At 42.7% G+C, this 24,534-nt stretch overlaps 1 protein-coding gene across 1 annotated transcript in view; it reads left to right on the plus strand.

The window, feature by feature from the left end:
* Positions 1 to 23,482, plus strand: part of LOC311142880 (leucine-rich repeat and calponin homology domain-containing protein 2-like) — a gene marked incomplete at its 5' end in the record, with an annotated part of 50,839 nt that extends 27,357 nt beyond the window's left edge. The window contains 18 exon segments of the mRNA XM_084178586.1: positions 2 to 107; positions 291 to 427; positions 709 to 839; positions 1,057 to 1,144; positions 1,595 to 1,691; positions 1,810 to 1,913; positions 5,304 to 5,371; positions 5,712 to 5,828; positions 7,117 to 7,179; positions 11,419 to 11,467; positions 11,636 to 11,674; positions 12,114 to 12,251; positions 14,268 to 14,318; positions 14,451 to 14,514; positions 17,285 to 17,391; positions 18,518 to 18,655; positions 18,757 to 18,834; positions 19,508 to 23,482. Of these exon segments, the coding sequence (XP_084034712.1) occupies positions 2 to 107; positions 291 to 427; positions 709 to 839; positions 1,057 to 1,144; positions 1,595 to 1,691; positions 1,810 to 1,913; positions 5,304 to 5,371; positions 5,712 to 5,828; positions 7,117 to 7,179; positions 11,419 to 11,467; positions 11,636 to 11,674; positions 12,114 to 12,251; positions 14,268 to 14,318; positions 14,451 to 14,514; positions 17,285 to 17,391; positions 18,518 to 18,655; positions 18,757 to 18,834; positions 19,508 to 19,627 (1,695 nt within the window). The 3' untranslated portion in view covers positions 19,628 to 23,482.
* Positions 23,483 to 24,534: the final 1,052 nt, after the last annotated feature.

A 24,534-nucleotide genomic window follows, 5' to 3' on the forward strand; every position in this document is an offset into this window, starting at 1 on the left:
GGACATCAGCTGTAATGAGATCCAGGTGCTGCCCCCTCAGGTGGGGAGGCTCCAGGCCTTACGGGAACTCAACATCAGGAGGAACTGTCTTCACATGCTGCCTGAGGGTATGTAGCAGTTTACGTTCTCTCCCCTGGTCCTCTTCACTCTCTCTCCCTCACCAACACCTCTCTGGACCCCAGGGCAGTGACAGATACCAACTACATAGGTTTACCGTACTCTCTCCTTATTCTATATCCAAACCCTCTTATGCTCTCTTTCTTTTTCTCTACCCCTCGCTCTCTCTCCAGAGCTGGCGGACCTGCCACTCACCAGACTAGACTTCTCCTGCAATAAGATCACAGAGATCCCTCCTGTCTACAGGAAACTCAGGCAGCTGCAGCACATCATCCTCGACAACAACCCTATGCAGTCCCCACCTGCACAGGTGTGTGTGTGTTCTTATGTGGCAACATCTGTGGTAGTTTGTGCTGTAAATGACATTTGGCGCTGCATGGGAATATCCACTGCCATCTCGATGTGTATCAGGGACGTGGTTACAGTAATACACAGGTTAACCTCAGCTCGGCAACGTGCCTAGACCCCCCCCCCCCCCCAGCTGTGATAGTATTCATGAAATACCACAGTCTCTGGTCAGTTGGACACTTAATTTCAGCCCTTATATATTTAGGATGTTTATTTCATGTACTTTGTATTTGTGTGTTTCAGATCTGCCTGAAGGGCAAGGTGCACATCTTTAAGTACCTGAACATCCAAACATGTAGGATGGATAAGAAGCCTGACTCTCTGGACCTCCCCTCCCTGGGAAAACGCTGCCTTCCCCAGCCTCTGACAGACAGGTACACTCTTATATCATACTACAGACCAGACAATCGCCCATATGCATCATGAATAGTGTGTTCCATTAAACTATAATGACAACTAGTATGACATATTTGAAGATTAATGACATATGTTCGACGTATTATGAAGTGCTTATGATGTTGTCGTGAATGTGAGTTAAACGAAACTGTCTGACTGTTTTATTACTGACTCTACCTTTATATGTCTCTACAGCATGGAGGATTTTTACCCCAGTAAGAACCACGGGCCTGACTCTGGTATCGGCAGTGACAATGGGGATAAAAGACTGTCTACGACAGAGGTCAGAGTTCACCCACTGTAGTCAGGCTTAGACTGTACGAGGCCTATTGGTGTGCGTTCAACCATGGCAAATTGATACTGCCACTTTGTATTTATTCTGTAGTTTTTGTATTTATTCTGTAGTCAGTGTTTGACTTTACATTTTTTACAGTTTAGTCATTTAGCAGACGCTCTTATCCAGATCGACTTACAGTTAATGAGTGCATACATTTTCATACTGGACTGGACTGAAGTAGGTGCTGGTACTCATTTAGGTGCTGGAACACTACAATATTTTGCAGGAACTAAAGCAGTAGAATATTTGAGGTGCCTGTACAAAGTTCCTGTCAGCTCCGCCCCAAGTCAACCACCTTCTGTAGTACGTGCAGACCTGTTCAGTACACTCGTTTATGGTTCATGCTCACTTAACTCTTAAGTTCCCTTCTCCTCGCCCCTTCCTCTCTTCCTCTAGCCTTCTGATGATGACACCATCAGCCTGCACTCTCAGGTCTCAGAGACGGCCCGCGCCGACGCCCTCTCTCTCCTCTCCAAGATGGACTCATGCAAAGGTAAGACCGGTTTAGATGCAGTGGATTTTACTGTTAGGAAACAGTATTTGAGCAATAATGTGCTCAACTTGCAACAAGCACATAGTCTGAGGTTCAACCTGGTGTGTTGTTCCCGTAGATCAGGACCCCTATGACTTCATCGAGCCCAACCCAGAGGAGGATGCTGCCCTGTCAGAGGGGGATCGGCAGCAGAGTGGTGGACCCTACATCTCATGTATAAAGGTACATCACAAGTAATCCATAGGGAGCTGTATGGCCACTACATGTACACCACTAACTAGCCTGTCTTCCACTGTCCATGGGTGTGCTAGCACTCCCTGTTCCTATTCCACTATGAGCTCTGGGGTATAGGAGATTGTCAGTACAAGTTTGATCAGTGCTTAAAACTAATCATACCTTTCATCAAGTCATAAAACTTAAAAGATGTGAATGTCAGGTATGGGATCTCAAGTGCCATAAGTCAGGCAAATAATTCAAGTACACTACATGGCGAAAAGTATGTGGACACCTGCTCGTCGAACATCTCATTCCAAAATCATGGCCGTTAATATGGAGTTGGTCCCCACTATGCTGCTATAACAGCCTCCACTCTTCTGGGAAGGCTGTCCACTAGATGTTGGAACATTGCTGCGGGGACTTGCTTCCATTCAGCCACGAGCATTAGTGAGGTCGGGCACTGATGTTGAGCAATTACGCCTGGCTCACGGTCAGCGTTCCAATTCATCCCAAAGGTGTTCGATGTGGTTGTGGTCAGGGCTCTGTGCAGGCCAGTCAAGTTCTTCCACACCGATCTCCACAAACCATTTCTGTATGGACCTCGCTTTGTGCACGGGGGCGTTACAGTTGGCACTATGCATTGGGGCAGGTAGCGTTCTCCTGGCATCCGCCAAACCCAGATTATTTTGTCGGACTACCAGATGGTGAAGCGTGATTCATCACTCCAGAGAACGTGTTTCCACTGCTCCAGAGTCCAGTGGCGGCCATCTTTACACCACTCTAGCCGACGCTTGGCATTGCACATGGTGATCTTAGGCTTGTGTGCAACTGCTTGGCTATGGAAACCCATTTCAAGAAGCTCCTGATGAACAGTTCTTGTGCTGACGTTGCTTCCAGAGGCAGCTTGGAACTCGGTAGTGAGTGTTGTAACTGAGGACAGACTAATTTTACGCGCTTCAGCAGTCGGCGGTCCCGTTCTGTGAGCTTGTGTGGCCTACCACTTCGCGGATGAGCCGTTGTTGCTCCTAGATGTTTCCACTTCATAATAACAGCACTTACAGTTGACCGGGGCAGCTCTAGCAGGGCAGAAATTTGACGATCTGACTTGTTGGAAAGGTGGCATCCTATGACGGTGCCACGTTGAAATTCACTGAGCTCTTCGGTAAGGCCATTCTACTGCCAATGTTTGCATGGCTGTTTGCTCGATTTTATACACCTGTCAGCAACGGGTGTGGCTGAAATAGCCGAATCCACTAATTTGAAGGGGTGTCCACATTACTTTTGTGGAGCGGTGTCACAGAGCTGGTGTCAGTCCGAGCTTGTATTCTATTCATATATACTCTGTTACAAACTTACGTGTTAATCATCGTTGATTGAAGAGGTGAATGATTTCTTCCTGCTGCGTCAGGAGGGTTGTCCAACTAGGTCCGCGGTCTGAAGCGCTAGATATCCTGTGTGGTGGCTAGTGCCATGCTGGCCAAATCCAAGGGGGGAGCTAAATGTTACATCTACCTATTTCTGCTATCATTCATTCACGGTAGTCCATCGTATCCGATGATGACTTCCACTTCTGAGTTAACTGTGAATTATTTGGTGACTGTAGAGTCCAATCCGAGATCCACAAACTTTATTGCAGGTGGGGCGTATGCAGTCTGTGTTGGCGGGGGCAGCATGGTTGTATGTCTGTCTGTGTTGGCGGGGGCAACATGGTTGTATGTCTGTCTGTGTTGGCGGGGGCAACATGGTTGTATGTCTGTCTGTGTTGGCGGGGGCAGCATGGTTGTATGTCTCAGTCTGTGTTGGCGGGGGCAGCATGGTTATATGTCTCAGTCTGTGCTGGTGGTGGCAGCATGGTTGTATGTCTGTCTGTGTTGGTGGGGGCAGGCATGGTTGTCTGTCTGTGTTGGCGGGGGCAACATGGTTGTATGTCTGTCTGTGTTGGCGGGAGCAACATGGTTGTATGTCTGTCTGTGTTGGCGGGGGCAACATGGTTGTATGTCTGTCTGTGTTGGCGGGGGCAACATGGTTGTATGTCTGTCTGTGTTGGCGGGGGCAACATGGTTGTATCTCCTGAGCTGTTTTTGCTGTCGCTTTGTGCTCCTCTCCTCCTCCTCCTCCTCTGTACACCGCTCTGGCAGAGCTGCCGCCAGGTGGAACGGTCGGCAGCAGCATCCTCTAGGTCTGTGGGTTTGACGTTGCACTTCTTCAGCGACGTTTTCAGCTGGTGCTTGTAGCGCTTCATCTGCCCCCCTGCAGACCGCCGGCCAACATGTAGCTGGCCATACAGGATCTTCCACAGCAAGCGCTCCTGAGACATTCTAATGACATGCCCAAGCCAGCGCAGTTGGTGTTGGGTGACCATGGCCTTCATACTCTTGCAGTTGGTCTTAGCAAGTATTTCTGTATGGGGCGCACAGTCGCACCAGGTGATTCCCAGGCTGCGCATGGTGCGACACTATTAATTGAAGTATGCATATTTATGAAATGTCAATGGGGTTGACATTTGATGATTTCATGTATGTATTTTGACCATGTATTTGTGATTAGTCGGAAGTGGTTTCTTCCAAGGTAAAGGCCATGTTGAGATGTACTTAAGCCCTGTCATTTCATTGTTGGACAGACATTGTTTTCAGGCATGATGGAGGCCTGGTGTTTGATTTATTTTCAGTTATTTGTTAGTTTACCAGTCTACGTCCTGTTTGTGTAATTGTTCGTACATATGTACGTAGTGTACAGTTTGCCACTCCTGCACTGTAAATAAACATCCAACCTGGACATTGCACTGCCACTTCTTGTTGCCTCTGCACTGAAACCTCCACTGCTAGGGTGGCCTCCCTTACAAGTGGAAAAGGCCAACAGATCATCTCGTTAGGTTTTTTGGGGGGAAACTTGTGGAATAAGCCAAAGCACAGAGCTGAAAGGCCAAATTAAATGTGTCTCGGCCTGACTTGGATCGATAATGGAAAACAGGCTTGTGATTGAACCTGGATAGTAGTGTAGGGGTTTTACACATCTTGTTATAAACTGGGTGGTTCGAGCCCTGAATGCTGATTGGCCGACAGCCGTGGTATATCAGACCGTATACCACGGGTATGACAAAACATTCATTTTTACTGCTCTATTTACATTGGTAACCAGTTTATAATAGCAATAAGGCACCTCTGGGCTTGTGATGTATGGCCAATATACCACGGCTAAGGGCGGTATCCAAGCACCTAAGAACAGCCCTTAGCCGTGGTATATTGGCCATATACCACACCTCCTCTGGCCTTATTGCTTAATTATAACATTATATATATATATATATATATATATATATATATATATATATATATATATATATATATATATATATATATATTGAATTAATGAAACTTACTTTTTGTTTTGTTTCAGGAATTGGAGAAGGTTCTTAACAAGTCACACCAAAGCAAAGATAAGGAGAACTGGAAAGAGGAGTCTGGGTAAGTCCTCACTACACAGATGGACAGGAGGAGGAAGGGAAGAGATTTCACCTTCAAGTTCTTCTAAGTTTGAACTGAAATAATATTGATCTATCAGTCTCCTTAGATAGTTAATTTACAACACTGGTTAATGTACTGTAGGTGAGTTGATACTTAGCAGCTAGATGATAGCAGTAATAATAATAACAACAGGCCAAGACAGTAGACATGCTGAGAAGACTATGTTGTTGGATAGCTGCCACTATAGTATGGCCACATAGTGAGTTAATGTTATTACAGTGAGTGTGAAGTAGGTGGCATAGGATTTGGCTTCAAAAGGTCATGTCCCTGTGGCCTGCAGCTCTGATAAAGATCAGCTAGCAGAGGAAGAGGAGGAGGAGGAGGAGGAGGAGCTGAAGGAGGTGCTGGACCTGAGGAAGATTGCCGTTCAGCTCCTGCAGCAGGAGCAACAGAACAGGTGAGAGGCTGACCTCTGACCCCTTGGCCCCTCCCTCCTCTCTGACCTCACCTCACTCTGAGCTCTGCCCTGCCCCTAGCCCCATATTTCTCTGTCCTCCTCGCCACTGCTGAGCTCAGCATCCCCCACCCCCACCCCTGCTCGCGCTCTCTCTCTCTCTACCCTTGACCCCTTACAGTGAAAGAGCAGGAAGGTCCTGGGATGTTCTTGGAGGAGAGGGTTGGGAGGGGAGGGACTCTTCTTTTTAGTCTCCAAGAGTGTTGGGCAGAAAAGATAAGGACTTGATTTACAACCCCTGACAGTTATGGGTTTCTGACTATTTATTGGGGTTCTAACCACAGTTATTAGGTTAACTACAATCAATTGTCACCGTGAGCCAGCCGTAGCTGTTGCAGACAGCAGGTGATATGTGAAGAGTACATGTTATCATTTCTCTTGTATTGGGTCCTTCTATACATTCTTAGAAAAAGGGGTTCCAAAAGGGTTATTTGGCTGTCCCCATAGATAACTATTTTTTGGTTCCAGGTTGAACCTTTTGGGTTCCATGTAGAACCCTCTGTGGAAAGGGCTTTACATGGCACCCAAAAGGGTTCTACCTAGAACCAAAAACATTTTTTCAAAGGGTTCTCCTATGGGGACAGCCGAAGAACCCTTTTAGGTTCTAGATATAACCTTTTTTTCTAAGAGCGTATTCTCTGTATTTTATCCATTGTATGGGCAGACCTTAGGTCCTTTCCAGACATTTTGCTGTTCCTTTTTCTCCTGAAGTTATTACTCCATCACCACATTCTAACTATCTCTCTTCCCGCTCTGCATCTAACAAACCTCCCTGTCATTGGCTCCTGTCTTCTCTCCTCTTATTCCCTCCCTGCTCTCCCACCTCGCCTCTTCCTTGGACCTGATTGGTGCACACATGTGGCTACTAGACGACGATCCTTAATTTGTAGAGCAGAGAGTCTAATTCATCGAAGGAGGGTTGCCGGCCGTGCACACAGGTAGAGAGAGAGAGATGTGTGGTAGAGTGAGATTGTGAAAGTTTAAGGAGGTGGTGTCTGTTTAATTATAATAGTGAAAAATGTCACGCTGGAGTTTTAAATGCATGTTTCTGTGCCTTGTAAGATGGATGCATACCATTAGCTAGATTGTCTGTTGTTCTCCAGTTCTTAAATCCACCTGAGCCCATACCATACCATATCATGCCTGCCTGAACACATTGTGCCTGCAGAGTGAAAATAGAGAGATGATACTAATCCTTACTAATCCCCCCTCCCTCTGTCTACCTGTCCAGGTTCCTCAGTCACTCTGGCAGCTCCAGCAGCAAACAGAGGTCCCCCTCTCAGGCCATCCGCAGGTACATACAGCACAGCTCTGCCTAAACACATGACTCCTGCCCCTTACACTCTGAGACCTTGGGTCGGTTGCATAAAACTAGCCAGTTTCCTGGGCGCAAGTTAAGCCTAGTCATGGACTTTAAAGCATGCCATTCATGCGTCATTGAAACTGTCCCCATGACTCATGTTATAGGATCTTGTCATAATATACAGTGCATTCGGAAAGTATTTTACTTTTTCCACATTTTGTTACGTTACAGCCTTATTCAAAAAATTAATGACATTATTTTTTCCCCTCTTCAATCTACACACAATACCCCATAATGACAATGCAAAAACAGGTTTTTAGAAATGTTTGCAAATTTACAAAAAATAAAAAACAGAACAACCTTATTTACATACAGTACCAGTCAAAGGTTTGGACACACCTACTCATTCAAGGGTTTTTCTTAATTGTTACTATTTTTTTTACATTGTAGAATCATAGTGAAGACATCAAAACTATGAAATAACACATATGGAATCATGTAGTAACCAGAAAAGTGTTAAACAAATCAAAATATATTTTATATTTGAGATTCTTCAAATAGCCACCCTTTGCCTTGATGGCAGCTTTGCACACTCTTGGCATTCTCTCAACCAGCTTCACCTGGAATGCTTTTCAAACAGTCTTGAAGGAGTTCCCACATACAGTGCCTTGCAAAAGTATTCATTCCCCTTGGCGTTTTTCCTATTTTGTTGCATTACAACCTGTAATTTAACTTGATTTTTATTTGGAGTGAAATTTAAAAAATAGCATACACTACCGTTCAAAATTTTGGGGTCACATAGAAATGTCCTTGTTTTTGAAAGAAAAGCAATTTTTTTGTCCATTTAAAATAAAATGTTGATCAGAAATACAGTGTAGACATTGTTAATGTTGTAAATGGCTATTGTAGCTGGAAACGGCTGGTTTTTAATGGAATATCTATATAGGTGTACAGAGGCCCATTATCAGTCCTGTGTTCCAATGGCACGTTGTGTTTGCTAATCCAAGTTTATCTTTTTAAAAGGCTAATTGATCATTAGAAAACCCTTTTGCAATTATGTTAGCACAGCTGAAAACTGTTGTGCTGATTAAAGAAGCAATACAACTGGCGTTCTTGAGACTAGTTGAGTATCTGGAGCATCAGCAATTGTGGGTTCGATTACAGGCTCAAAATGGCCAGAAACAAATAACTCGCCAGTCTATTCTTGTTCTGAGAAAATAAGGCTATTCCATGCGAGAAATTGCCAAGAAACTGAAGATCTCGTACAACGCTGTGTACTACTCCCTTCACAGAACAGCGCAAACTGTCTCTAACCAGAATAGAAAGAGGAGTGGGGGGCCCGGTGCACAACTGAGCAAGAGGACAAATACATTAGTGTCTAGTTTGAGAAACAGACGCCTCACAGGTCCTGAACTGGCAGCTTCATTAAATAGTACCCGCAAAACACCAGTCTCAACGTCAACAGTGAAGAGGTGACTCCGGGATGCTGACCTTCTAGGCAGAGTTGCAAAGAAAAAGCCATATCTCAGACTGGCCAATAAAAAGAAAAGATTAAGATGGGCAAAAGAACACAGACACTGGACAGAGGAAGATTGGAAAAAAGTGTTATGGACAGACGAATCGAAGTTTGAGGTGTTCGGATCAGAAGAACATTCGTGAGACGCAGACCAAATGAAAAGATGCTGGAGGAGTGCTTGATGCCATCTGTCAAGCATGGTGGAGGCAATGTGACGGTCTGGGGGTGCTTTGGTGGCGGTAAAGTGGGAGATTTGTACAGGGTAAAAGGGATCTTGAAGAAGGAAGGCCATCACTCCATTTTGCAACGCCATGCTTTACCCTGCGGATGGCGCTTGATTGGAGCCAATTTCCTCCTACAACAGGACAATGACCTAAAGCACAGCTCCAAACTATGCAATAACTATTTAGGGAAGAAGCAGTCAGCTGGTATTCTGTCTATAATGAAGTGGCCAGCACAGTCACCGGATCTCAACCCTATTGAGCTATTGTGGGAGCAGTTTGACCGTATGGTACGTAAGAAGTGCCCATCAAGCCAATCCAACTTGTGGGAGGTGCTTCAGGAACCAAGGGGTGAAATCTCTTCATATTATCTCAACAAATTGACAACTAGTATGCCAAAGGTCTGCAAGGCTGTAATTGCTGCAAATTGAGGATTCTTTGACGAAAGCAAAGTTTGAAGGACACAATTATTATTTCAATTAAAAATCATTATTTCTAACCTTGTCAATGACTACATTTCCTATTCATTTTGCTATATTTCCTATTCAAACTCATTTAATGTATGTTTTCATGGTAAACAAGGACATTTCTAAGTGACCCCAAACTTTTGAACGGTAGTGTATGTATTCACCCCCTTTGCTCTGAAGTCCCTAAATAAGATCTGGTGCAACCAATTACCTTCAGAAGTCACATAATTAGTTAAATGAAGTCCACCTGTGTGCAATCTAAGTGTCACCTGATCTGTCACATGATCTCAGTATATATACACCTGTTCTGAAAGGCCCCAGAGTCTGCAACACCACTAAGCAAGGGGCACCACCAAGCAAGCGGCACCAGGTCAGGGACAAAGTTATGGAGAAGTACAGATCAGGGTTGGGTTATAAAAAGATATCAGAAACTTTGAACATCCCACGGAGCACCATTAAATCCATTATTAAAAAATGGAAATAATATGGCACCACAACAAACCTGCCAAGAGAGGGCCGCCCACCAAAACTCACGGACCAGGCAAGGAGGGCATTAATCAGAGAGGCAACAAAGAGACCAAAGATAACCCTGAAGGAGCTGCAAAGCTCCACAGCGTAGAATGGGGTATCTGTCCATAGGACCACTAAGCCGTACACTCCACAGAGCTGGGCTTTACCGAAGAGTGGCCAGAAAAAAGCCGTTGCTTAAAGAAAGAAATAAGCAAACACGTTTGGTGTTCGCCAAAAGGCATGTGGGAGACTCCCCAAACATATGGAAGAAGGTACTCTGGTCAGATGATACTAAAATTGAGCTTTTTGGCCATCAAGGAAAAAACTATGTCTGGCGCAAACCCAACACCTCTCAACACCCCGAGAACACCATTCCCACAGTGAAGCATGGTGGTGGCAGCATCATGCTGTGGGGATGTTTTTCATCGGCAGGGACTGGGAAACTGGTCAGAATTGAAGGAATGATGGATGACGCTAAATACAGGGGAATTCTTGAGGGAAACCTGTTTCAGTCTTCCAGAGATTTGAGACTGGGACGGAGGTTCACCTTCTAGCAGGACAATGACCCTAAGCATACTGCTAAAGCAACACTCGAGTGGTTTAAGGGGAAGCATTTAAATGTCTTGGAATGGCCTAGTCAAAGCCCAGACCTCAATCCAATTGAGAACCTGTGGTATGACTTAAAGATTGCTGTACACCAGCGGAACCATCCAACTTGAAGGAGCTAGAGCAGCTTTGCCTTGAAGAATGGGCAACAATCCCAGTGGCTAGATGTGCCAAGCTTATAGAGACATACCCCAAGAGACTTGCAGCTGTAATTGCTGCAAAAGGTGTCTCTACAAAGTATTGACTTTGGGGGGGTGAATAGTTATGCACGCTCAAGTTTTCTGTTTTTTCGTCTTATTTCTTGTTTGTTTCACAAGAAAAAATATTTTGCATCTTCAAAGTGAAAAAAAGTGTTATGGACAGACGAATCGAAGTTTGAGGTGTTCGGATCACAAAGAATAACATTTGTGAGACGCAGACCAAATGAAAAGGTGTTGGAGGAGTGCTTGATGCCATCTGTCAAGCATGGTGGAGGCAATGTGATGGTCTCGGGGTGCTTTGGTGGCGGTAAAGTGGGAGATTTTTATAGGGTAAAAGGGATCTTGAAGGAAGGCCATCACTCCATTTTGCAACGCCATGCCATACCCTGTGGACGGCGCTTGATTGGAGCCAAGTTCAGCTTTCCCCAACTTTGGTCCCGCCTTCTTCACGCTACCTCGCCAATGCTCGCATCGCCCAACTTCACTTCCCTCCATAAAAAATGTATGGCTTCCGAAGTTTCATCGCCCCGTTGTCCTCTTTGGAAACCCATTGTAAGGTGTCTGTAGTAAAGACTCCATTGTGTCTGTCTGTTGTTATTGATGGTTGGTTTCCCTAGTGATGACACACTGTCCCATAAATGAGGGTATTGTACATGAATGTAAGTTTGTGTGACCGAATGAGTCAGTGTGTTTTCCTGTCTCTCTCCTAGTGCCTCTCTAGATGAAGGGAGTAGTGGCGCGTCAGTGCTGAGTGGGCAGGTAAGGACTTACTGTACCTTCTGTTTTCTACAGGAAACAAGCAACTCATTCTTCCCATTTGTGTGAGTAATACTACATCATGGTCATCAGCATTATTCATGGTTATATTTTGATTTGGTGTTTGTGTTTCACTCATGTTGTTCCCCCTCTCTGTCTGTCTCTGGAAAGGACCCCGACTTCACAGACGACGACATCACTTTCTCTGAGGTCACCCATTTCATACATGCCTTTGTTTCCTCACCCTCATCATCATCCATGTGAAGACGTGTCTGTGTGCATGTTAGCCTTTTATAACTGAGTGATGTACGGAGAGGCTTTAGGTCAATCATCCCTTTAAATTAAATGCTAGTGCTGCTCAAGCCAAGGGGTTTTTGTCCATTATTGCATTGCCATTTTGGTTAGTACAGTGTCCAGTACCTTGACCTTTCACTTCTCTCTCTCTCTCTCTCTCTCTCTCTCTCTCTCTCTCTCTCTCTCTCTCTCTCTCTCTCTCTCTCTCTCTCTCTCTCTCTCTCTCTCTCTCTCTCTCTCTCTCTCTCTCTCTCTCTCTCTCTCTCTCTCTCTCTCTCTCTCTCTCTCTCTCTCTCTCTCTCTCTCTCTCTCTCTCTCTCTCTCTCTCTCTCTCTCTCTCTCTTTCTCTCTCTAGCCCTCCTCTTCGTGCTCCTTCGATGGCAGCCTGAAGTCCGAGTCAGACACGGAGCCAAAGTGGCCAGAGGTTCCACCTGTACTCAACCAGAACGAGGAGCGCAGGAGAAACAAGTATCTGAGGAAAGATTATCTAAAGGTATGAGACCATGACTACCAAATTGCACTCTTATATACGATTTAAAATATTATAAGACATTACATTTCATAACACTTTCCACAACACATTATGTTCCCTCAGGCCACTAGTCTACCACGTATCTACAATACAAAATCCATGTGTACTTGCGTGTCTTATAGTACTGTGCGCCTCCCATAGTCTGTTCTTGACTTGGGGATTGTGTGACCTCTGGTGGCATGCCTTGAGGGGTATGCATGGGTGTCCGAGCTTTGTGCAAGTAGTTTTAAATAGACACCTCGTACATTCAGCATGTCAACTCTTCTTACAAAAACAAGTAGTGATGAAGTCAGTCTCTCCTCCACTTTGAGCCATGAGAGATTTACATGGTTAGCTCTCATGTACAGTGGGGAGAACAAGTATTTGATACACTGCCGATTCTGCAGGTTTTCCTACTTACAAAGCATGTAGAGGTCTGTAATTTTTATCATAGGTACACTTCAACTGTGAGAGACGGAATCTAAAACAAAAATGTCATGCAATAAAATGCAAATTAATTACTTAAAAATCATACAATGTGATTTTCTGGATTTTTGTTTTAGATTCCGTCTCTCACAGTTGAAGTGTACCTATGATAAAAATTACAGACCTCTACATGCTTTGTAAGTAGGAAGACCTGCAAAATCGGCAGTGTATCAAATACTTGTTCTCCCCACTGTATATTTAAAGGGCCAGCCGTGCTGCCCTGTTCTGAGCCAATTATAATTTTATGAGGTCCCTCTGTGGCACCTGACCACACAATTGAACAGTAGTCCAGGTGCGACAAAATAGGGCCTGTAGGACCTGCCTTGTTGATAGTGTTGTTAAAAAGGCAGAGTAGCGCTTTATTATGGACAGACTTCTCCCCATCTTAGCTACTGTTATATCAACATGTTTTGACCATGACAGTTTACAATCCAGGGTTGAGTCATCCGCATTCGGAAAGTATTCAGACCCCTTCCCCTTTTCCACATTTTGTTACGTTACAGCCTTATTCTAAAATTGATTAAATAAATAAAAATCCTCATCAATCTACACACAATACCCCATAATGACAGTGAAAACAATACCCCATAATGACAGTGAAAACAGTTTTTTTGAAATTTTGGCAAAAAAACAGAAATACCTTATTTACATAAGTATTCAGAACCTTTGCTATGAGACTCGAAGTTGACCTCGGGTGCATACTGTTTCCATTTAGCCTTTATGTTTCTACAACTTGATTGCAGTCCACCTGTGGTAAATTATATTGATTGTACATGATTTGGTAAGGCACACACCTGTCTATATAAGGTCCCACAGTTGACAGTGCATGTCAGAGCAAAAACTAAGCCATGAGGTCGAAGGAATTGTCCGTAGAGCTCCGAGACAGGATTGTGTCGAGGCACAGATCTGACCAATACATTTCTGCAGCATTAAAGGTCCCCAAGAACACAGTGGCCTCCATCATTCTTAAATGGAAGACATTTGGAACCACCATTCCCACAATCTTTTTATCATCAATTTCTCTCAGCCAATCATCAGTAGTTTGTGTGTGTAAGTGCCGTGCTTGTTGAATGTCCTTCCCTATAAGCATGCTGAAAGTCAGTTGTCAATTTGTTTACAGTAAAATAGCATTGTATCTGGTCAAACACAATTATTTCCCAGTTTACTAAGGGTTGGTAACAGGATGATTGGTTTGCTATTTGAGCCTGTAAAGGGGGCTTTACTATTCTTGAGTAGTGTAATTACTTTTGCTTCCCTCCAGGCCTGAGGGCAGAATTCAGATATCGGCATTGTTTTAGCACTATCCACTGAGTTTTTAAACTACGGCTCGTGACATGGTTCAGTGTTTCAATAAATCAGCACATACTATTTCATTTGTTATTAATTACCGGCGTCTTGAAAAAAAATTGGGATCATGTATACTCATGTAACGGAAAGCAATTTACAATACGGCGAACTATGTTCTAGGGCATGGATGAAATCTCTTTCTTAATGCTTATTTTCTTCTCACAGTACAAGTGCCAGGGTGCCCGAAGAAACTCCAGTGGGAATGACGAGTGTGAGGTGAGAATAGCTATCCAATCAAATGCACAATAAAAGCACATTACAATCAAATTATGTTAGCACATACTCAAGCAAATATCCTCATTAGTTGATCTATCTGACCAATAATCTAATGATGTGTTTTGTGTGCAGGAGGTATTGCGAAACGTTGATTTCAGCACCACCCTCACAGTGTTTGGCCTTAAGCCAAGATCAGGTAAGCCTGAATTAAGTAACCTGTTCAGGGGTTAGTCATTCCTTATAAGGCTTTTATTTATTATTGTATGATTGGGCAATACAAGTGGCACACATATTTTCAACACATTTCAATGTCTTCAAGTCAAGGTTTTGAACTCTGTAAATAACTGTAAAACAGAGAGCATGTGGTGGAGCAGTGAATTTGAACAGGGTGTGCAATTATGATGCAGGGTATTAATAGTGGCATTTACTGTGTATGTAATGTAGTGATTCTGGTGAAGTATGGACTGCTACAGCTTGTCTGTCAGGGCAAGTCCCAAGCGTGGGGATACATTGCTTATGACCTCTTCGGCATGCTATGGTGATGAGCTAAATGTCATACCCCAGTAGTTATCATTATGTGTGACACAAGGTATTTTAGTTTGATGCAAATACAATCAATGTCAACTGTTGCGTGTGCCTCAGTGTACATTTGTCATATTAGTAATTTAGTAGAGGCTCCTATCCAGTAGTGAGTGCATACATCTTTTTACTTTTTCGTACGCGTAAAAGGTTGAATTTACTTGTGGGCGGCTTTCTTTAAAGGGGCAATCTGTGATTGTTACATCCATTATTGGACTTTTAAATTAATTATAAGTACCCATAAGTACCCATGAATTGAACTTATAAATGCCTCATGAGCTTAGTTCAACTCGTACCCCATCAGAACATTGTCACAAGTGTAGGCAGGAGGCAGTCAAATTTATTAATGCACCATAGCTTAAACCCACAGTGCAAAATATAAAGTACTCAGGAAATAGTAGGAGAGATTACTCTCAGGAAAACAAGCAACATATACAATGACCGACAAAGACAAATGACAGAGGGAGTATATATACAGTGATAGAGTGGGGATTGGAACCAGGTGTGTGTAATGATGACGAGACAAATCCGGGGTTGATGAGTGAAGGGCGTTTGCCAGCAGCAGGTTCGGCAGCAGCTAGAAGGCCTGAGCTGGACAGCAGTGGGAGCCAAAGCGAAGGCTGGTGTGACAAACATACGCTTTTCTACTCCATTGTTTGTAAACAATTTAATTGTTAAAAAAAATTAATACAAATGTATAGCCTCAAAACATGGTTTAAACTATAGTTTTGATATCATGGTCAGTCCTTGCATCCATAGCTTTGTCTATGAATTTGTGAGTGGTTACACTTCTCCAGCCCCATCCCTCAGCTGTTTACCAAATCAGTGGCTGCTTTGTTTGAACTGCATATTGCCCTTTTTAAAAAGAGAGAAAGAGAAACTATTTAGGGTTTTCATAGATATCCAACAAACAGGGCAATGTGTCCCTGACAGTTACACTCTGTCCTGCAGTCCCCGGTCAATCACTGGACCTTTGACTGCACTTTGACTGCAGTTCCAGATAACTTTGTCTCTGTTGTAATGATAATGATGACAAATGAGATGACCCTCTCAACTGTCTAAGTAAAATTGTTGGAAGAGTTCAGTGGAATTTCCATGGTATTTGGCCATCAATAAATAGTTTACAAAAACACATGTGGTGTTGAACACACAGAAAGGCTACTAAGGAGATATCCTTCTAAGTAGCAATAGTATTTATTATATAATTTATAGTATTTATTATATCCTCCATGCATTTACATCTTTAGGACAGGAGCTCAGGATTTCCACACTAAAGGGAGTTACTAAACAAAACTTGTTTGAAACTCAAATACACATTAGACTGACTTAGAAGTAACCCTGGTCTGGACATTCCAAAGTTACAGTAATGTTTGGAAAGAAGCCTGAGTAAATGTGACCGGTGTAGATTGCTTCTGCGTTGCGTTTTGATCAGTTTACATATGACTAAAGGATCAGGGTTGGTGTTGAGTGTTGTTCTTTTATTATCTGATAATTACAGGAAAAGCTTCCATTAACAAATACTGTGCTGCCCTAATACGCCAAACTCCTCTCTTCCACATGGGTACAGTAGACAGGGCTAAGAATATCAATATTGTTTGACAACGATACAATATAATGCACAGTATAAAATGCAGCTAATGTACAGTATAGCCTATGGGCCTAGCTAACTTTCATCAATAACAGCCAGACGTTACGTACAGTTCGTACTAACAGTCAAATATCGTCAAAATATCATAAACAAAAACACGACATACCTGATAAAGAAACGAGCAACATCCATACATGAAGTGTTGTGCTGCCCTTATGCACCAACTCCTCTGTAAAGTACAAAAGGGGACATGAATAGCCATGCTAGCCCAATGACGACATGTTCAGAGAAAATGTAAGTAACTAGCTAGCATGTACAGCATTCACAAATGAACAGATAAAAAGTGAATAAATGCATGAAATGCATACATTTCACAATATACTGGTAGAAAAGCATAATATTACAATGTCAGTGACAATATAAACTCAATATCTGTGTTTTCACATATAGGATTATGATTTTCATAGGACAATTTTTTTAGTAACCTACCTCTTCCACATGGGTACAGTAGACGAAGGAGGTAAGGGGGGCAGTGGATGTTTGAGGGGGAATGCAGAAAGAAGTGTGCGACATTAAAAAAGGGCACTTACAACAACAAAAGGAATGTACACTAATATCAGGCATATCGGATTGTTTAATTTTACTAAATGAAATTCAACACTTGTTACATAATGTCAGTATAAAGTCTAGACTCATCTCTGCAGGGCTCAGAGGTATTCCCAGAAGTCCATTGTTTGAATGCTCCCAAAATGTGTAATTTCAGTGATTTCTGTACGTCACACCCTATATGTTGTTGTAGCTTTTTGTCGAAGCAGCCGTCAGGAGCCGTCAGACCCCAGTTTCACCATGAGGAGGAAGATGGAACACCTGAGAGAGGAGATGGAGCAGATTGGCCTCCTACGACAGGTCAGGAGATTCAGAAAACACTAGATGACACACTGATCAAAAGACACCACCAATAACCTGATTAGACTTTACAAAAAGTATTATGTAGCAGTCCTTTTAATTCTCTAAATTTCCTGCATTATTTTTCAATAATTTTAACCCTTTATTGGCCTATATGGATAAGGATAATTTGAAATATTTCATACAGAAGAAATAAGAAAATGCATAACCATGGTAGCAATTCAAAGGGAAGAGTTTGGACCAAAGGTGAGGACACAACAGTTCATCTGACACAATAGACAAACAGACCAATTTTGTTCCGAACAACCCATGGTATGACACGTCATCTTGTAACTGTACATCAAACATAGTGATCATTAACGTTGACACTGTATATGACATGAGTTTTATGATATGGAAATGTCAAGTGCACGGCTTGCTTGTATGACATCAAAGTGGTATTTATTATACTCCTCCACGTCCCATCTTTCAAAATACATAGTCATCTTCATTTACAGCATTTCCCTCACTTGGACAACAAAACATTTGCTAAAGTTGCACAATTAGCTGGAGAGATGGGGGAAAGTTCTTGTCGCGCGAGGTGCTCAAGTTCAGAATGACTGTCAGTCAAAACACATACAGCGCTGTGGAGAGCAGAGCCAGAGCTCTGACGTCATGTATAGCGTGTTACTGTGTTCCAATTTAGGGGTTTATTAGTGTCCAAATCTACCCATCTCAACCCGTATACACTGGGTTTGAGTGTAAAGGGCTATGGAAAATCAGTAGCTTTTCATCAGAGGTGGGAACCAAAAGCCTCTTATATTGGCAGAGTTAACAGCCAGCTGTTGACAGAGTTTACAAAAGAATACAGTGTAATTCTGAGATGTTTTTCTCATCTGATGGGCCTTGAATGGGCTCTTTCATGTTGTCTGGAGTTCCTCAGAATTCTCGATGTGTCACTACTTGTTCTTCCAGACAGCTGCAGGTTGCATAGTGTCCCGGTGGATCACTCTTAGTCACTCCAAAATCCTCCTGTAAAATAATCTTCATACATGTCTTGCCTTAGCGGTTGTCATAGGTGATCTACAGTTTCAACAGGGATCTACAGAATCCATGTTGAAAGTGTTGTTTCTGTGACTCCTCTCAGAACCTGGAGTCCAGACTGAAGGTCTTGCTGCCGGACGATGTCGGAGCTGCTCTGATGGATGGCGTTGTCCTGTGCCATCTGGCCAATCACATTCGTCCTCGGTCTGTGGCCAGCATCCATGTACCGTCCCCAGCAGTGGTAAGCACCAGTTGAAAACCTGTTGTTTAAAATCCCCAAAGCAAACCACCTGCGAAGAATAAACAAAATGCCTGTAACTGTTGACCAACTCTGTCCCACAGCCAAAGCTTAGCATGGCCAAATGCCGCAGGAATGTGGAAAACTTCCTAGATGCCTGTAAGAAGCTGGGTGTGCCACAGGTAAACACACATCACTTAATTAAGCAATAAGGGCAGAGGGGGTGTGGTATATGACCAATATACCATGGCTAAGGGCTGTTCTTATGCACAACGCAACGCAAAGTGCCTGGATACAGCCCTTCGCGGTAGGATATTGGTCATATACCACAAACCCCCGAGGTGCCTTATTGCTATTATAAACCAGTTACCAACATAATTAGAGCAGTAAAAAATGTATGTTTTGTCATACCCTTGGTCTGATATACCACTGCTATCAGTCAATCAGCATTCAGGTCTTAAACCACCCAGTTTATTATCACTACTATCTTCGATTGCCATCCGTCCTCTGTCATCACCCAGAGATCTGATATACCTTTTTCCTCAGTTTTGGTACACTCCCTAACCAGGAGAACATCTACAGATATGATAAACATCTGTAGATAACCATATGTAAATAAACTTTTGTCAGATTCCTGAACTTAATGTGGAAAGCTTAAGAGGATAGGTTGAGCTGTGCCACTCTTTTTGGTTTAGCCAACTGCCTTGTTGTCTTGCCAACCACATCTTACAACAAAGAAATAGACTGGCACCCAGAGCAGCGTGACAGAGATAGAAACATCAATTCACTTGTACTGTCCTTTAAGTGTTTTGGAAGGGCCGGTGATTACTGCGTGCTGTGTTTCTGCCCTGGCAGGACAAGCTGTGTTTGCCCCACCACATCCTAGAGGAGCGTGGGCTGGTGAAGGTGGGCATGACCGTCCAGGCTCTACTGGATCTGCCAGCCTCCAAGCCCACCCAGCTGTCTGCTGTCTAACAGGAGCCTGGACACTGCCTCCAACCCCCTGTCCAGTCAAGCCATTCACACCCCAGCCCTACACCCCACAGAGGAGGGGGCTTCCAGTCCGCTCTGCTCATCACCAAGGACCCCTTAGGGGCAAGGGCCCGGGGGTTGCAGGGAGCCCATTGTCAGCTGATTGAGCCAGGAGAGGGAGGGGTTAATTCAGATCCTCCCACCCTTCCTATATCATGTCAGCTGGGACCCGCCTCTCATCCATCAGATTGTTAGCTTCTGTCATGTCCTACCCTCAGGGGACCCTACTGTACTGTGTGTGTAGAGTACCAGTGTGACTGTCTGTGTGACCTGCGCAGTGTGGACTTTATGAGAGCCGGTGAACCTAAAGCCAGGTCAGAGGTCAGACTAAGGGGGGTATCACAGTGAAGATGAAGACCTGTTTGTCACCATGGTGATTTTGACTGGCACATGGTCAGACACCACTGAGCCTAGTGGTGCCAACACTGAAGTCACTGGGTTTTCAACTCTGTATTAAAATACATTGGTAGTGAAGTGATAGCTGTTTTAAAGGCATGTACTCACTCTTCACTCAGAGAACTTAACTGCATGCTGGCCCACCAGCCATACCACATAACTCAAGTGGTCCTTAACCTCTGACTTTTCTTTTCGAACAAATTAGCATTCAAATTTGGATTTTGAATTGGATTTGTACAAGAGCATTGTGATATCACATTATACCTCTGTTTGATATCCCAGAGGTAAAGCTTGGGACGTCCTTAACAGTGCTTTACCTCAGAGGAGCCAGCAGTAACCAAATGCCGGTACACACACTTCTTACAGTCTGCATTTGACTAGAATTATTGTACTGTCCATAACAGTGCCATTTGGGGGAAGAATGCTAAGCTTACTTTTTAAAGCATGATGTCCATGACTCAGAAGGATGTTGTACTGCAGCACATCTGGATAGAGACTTCCTCACATGCACAAGGTTGCTGATGGTCTCATGTCCAGTCACCCGTCTGTCTGCTGCTCTGCTGTGGGGAAGGGAGGATGCTCTGAGGTACTGCAGGTGGTTTTGGTAGCTCACCACTTGACAGTACACGAGAGAGCCATCCCACTGTCACAGGACCTTCTCTCAAATGCAGACCTAAAGACATAAGACTACTGTGACTGCATGTAGCTTTGATCGTATCACGTGCTCATTTTGAATAGGACTAGTTGAAAGCACAGGGGTATGTAGTTGGGATATTGTACCATATACACTTACAATCCTGAGATTGTATATTTTAGTAATTTGATGCAATGAAATGTTTTTTTTTTTTATGTTGAAATATTTAATCTTTAAGTTTATTTCTTGCTCCTCTGGTTGGATTCACAACTGCAAAACATCAAATAAGGAAAACAAAATAAGCAATTAGGTGATCCCATAGATTAATCCTGACCATTTGAAATATTTTATCAGGGAAACTATTTATCTATTAATTTTTTTCTATTTATATGCTTTGTTTGTGTTTCACCCCTGATGACCCCCTTAGGTTGTGACAGGAGTTTTCAGCTCCAAACTGATGAGACATTTGTAAAAATACTAATAAAGTGCGAAGTGGCAATTTACCACCATAGAGTTAGATAGAGGACTCTAGATGGATAAAACCTGTTTTGGCATTGCCATTGAGGGCTTCACCATTTTAAAGTAGTCAACTGGGTGGGACTTCCTGTGGGTGAAGGACGGATCACATCATTCCATCCAGATCATCAGGGGGGATCAGCCAATAAATGTATACTCGTGAGCAAACATTCCATAACTCTAGGTGGCAGTAAATCGCCATCATTGGCTTTATACCTGTTCAAACAACACACTCTAGATAGCAGTATGCACCCTTTCAGTTTGTTTGCCAACTCATAGAAGTAGTAGATGAAAAAAATTGACTATGGCCTCAATGGCGCTGCCTGTGCGCTCACAGATGCCGTAAAGGGATATATATAACAATGATATCTCTACCGTTCTCTATGTTTACCACATACGACTGGGAAAAATACATTTGAACGGCCCTCCATCTGGTATTTACTAGTGGGAAACTTGTCATCCTTGAGTGGGAGGTGGGAATTTACCAGTTGGATGCATTCATGTGCTTTGAGCTCGTTGAGAAACCCTGGATTGGCTAATAGCCAAAAACCTGTGTCAACCCGAAACTAAAAGTATAGCTATCAGGCATGTAAACAAATTATATAGTGTTCAAAAACCATATTAATATATTAGCTTTTGGGGTACAGTTTGTTCTTAGGTACATGTCAATTGTCTCAAAGTCTGATTCAATTAACTTAACATTGCAGGAAAAGTGAACAATTGTTCCTGCTGCGAATAGTTTCACTTAAAAGGAGTTTCATTTGGTTTCCATCAGTAATTACGGTCCTATTATTGCAAAAATCCATTCCTAACTTCAAATGTGCTTTTTTATGGGGTGCAGGAACAATGGTATTTTTGTCTGCAATGTCTGTTTGATTGAATCAGTGTTACTCACTGATTTTAAATATTTAACTCCTTACTCATGCTACTGTTTATGTTGTCAGAGTTCCTGTTGTTCCCACTCCCATGTCTGTCTGTTTTTTTACTGTGACTTTGCCAATGAAGCTCATCTCTAATTTGTAGTGTATGTGTATAGCTCATGTATGGTATCACTGTTTTTTAATATGCCAAGTATTTTATTAATGACATGATGCTGGAACTACTGTACATACATTACCTGTACAAGATAGAACATTCCATGATTTTAGTTAGCTTTGTGTCTGTGTTTATCTGTTAATTGGAACATGCTATGCTTGTACAAACTGAAATCCCAGCTGGCCACGGAAGCCTCCTTTGACTGAAGTTTTTGGGAATTTATCTCTGATGCGGTTCAATTTTCGTGTATAGATTATTTTCAATGATGTTCTAAGTGATGATTGATGGTTTCGGTATGTATTACGTTTGGCTGCCTCCCCTGTTCAAAATGCCTTATGCGTCTTTTACCTGCCAGTGACCACCCACCACACTGCATCGCCATCGCCAGAACTAGAGCTGTTGATGTCTCTGACTCCGTTACCGTGTTTCCATTTGGTTATATCTATGCTCATCCCAGAAACATGCAGCATAGCCCATCCCCTCTTCTGATCACAAGTTCCAAAGCTCTCAAAGCAACACTTCAACAAGGCTTACTTGTAATGATAGTCACGTTGCCTGCCAGTGTCAATATGACAAGACTCAACAACTGGTGTTTGAATTGGACACATCGATCATTCCCTGAGCTTTTCTTGACACAACATAAACATGTACAATTGTTTGTTGACAGAACATAATTATCAGCTATGGTTTCTTATTCTTTATATCAAACATCTTTCATACAAGCTTTATATTTCTGTAATCCTAATACCAAATTAATTGTTCATTCCTAGTGGTTGGCATGTCAGAGCATTAGTATGCGTTGTATCATGGTGTACTGTTTATGTTATAAACTGTGCAGCTATTTCCTGCCCCATTTTCCTCCAGATCCATCCACATCAGCCTAGTCTGCTTTCCCACTTGTCTCTCACGTCTACGTCACTCATGCTGTTTTGAGCTTTCAATCTTTGATTAAAAGAGCAGGACGAATCATTTACACACTATACTGCCGAGAATAATTCTGATGTATTCTGTACATACAGGTTTTGTATTTAAAAACAAACAATGCATGCAAGGATCCCGGATGACCGAGCCACGTGTGTGTGTGTGTGTGTGTGTGTGTGTGTGTGTGTATATATATATATCCTCTGTATAAATTGTGGGGTGTTTATTAAGAAATTAAATTTTAAAAAAAGAATAGAAACATTGTTTGAAGGTCAAAGGAAAAATAAAGTTACATTCTTTTTAAATAATTTAACTGCTTACACTTGAAGACAATCCTTTATTTTCTTCGATGGAAATCATTGTTAAAAGCTACAAAGTATTACAAAATAATAACATTAATTAAATTTGTATTGCCTTGTGAAACAGGTACCAAAACATACAATAGTATGTAGTTAGGTCTGACAGTTAGGCCTTGTGGATCTTTGATTTACCAACAAGTATGCAGTATTGTAAGTAGCTACTGTATGACATTTTTAACATGCGCTTTTATCCTAAAGTGACTTGCGGTCATGCATACATACAGTACCAGTCAAAAGTTTGGACACACCTACTCATTCAAGTTTTTTTTTTTTTTTTTTACAATTTTTTACATTGTAGAATAATAGTGAAGACATCAAAACTATGAAATAACACATATGGAATCATGTAGTAACCAAAGAAGTGTTAAACAAATCAAAATATATTTGAGATTCTTCAAATAGCCACCCTTTGCCTTGATGATAGCTTTGCACACTCTTGGAATTCTCTCAACCAGCTTCATGAGGTAGTCACCTGGAATGCATTTCAATTAACAGCTGTGGAATTTCTTTCCTTCTTAATGCGTTTGAGCCAATCAGTTGTGTTGTGACAAGGTAGGGGGGGTATACAGAAGATAGCCCTATTTGGTAAAAGACCAAGTCCATATTATGGCAAGAACAACTCAAATAAGCAAAGAGAAACAACAGTCCATCATTACTTTAAGACATGAAGGTCAGTCAATACGGAAAATGTCAAGAACTTTGAAAGTTTCTTCAAGTGCAGTCGCAAAAATCATCAAGCACTATGATGAAATTGGCTCTCATGTGGACCGCCACAGGAATGGAAGACCCAGGGTTACCTCTGCTGCAGAGGATAAGTTCATTAGAGTTACCAGCCTAAGAAATTGCAGCCCAAATAAATGCTTCACAGAGTTCAAGTCACAGACACATCTCAAAATCAACTGTTCAGAAGGGACTGTGTGAATCAGGCCTTCATGGTTGAATTGCTGCAATTGCTGCACCAATAAGAATAAGAGACCTGCTTGGGCCAA

The sequence above is a fragment of the Coregonus lavaretus genome, assembly GCF_964263955.1.
Source record: "Coregonus lavaretus genome assembly, chromosome: 15".
Lineage (NCBI taxonomy): Eukaryota > Metazoa > Chordata > Actinopteri > Salmoniformes > Salmonidae > Coregonus > Coregonus lavaretus.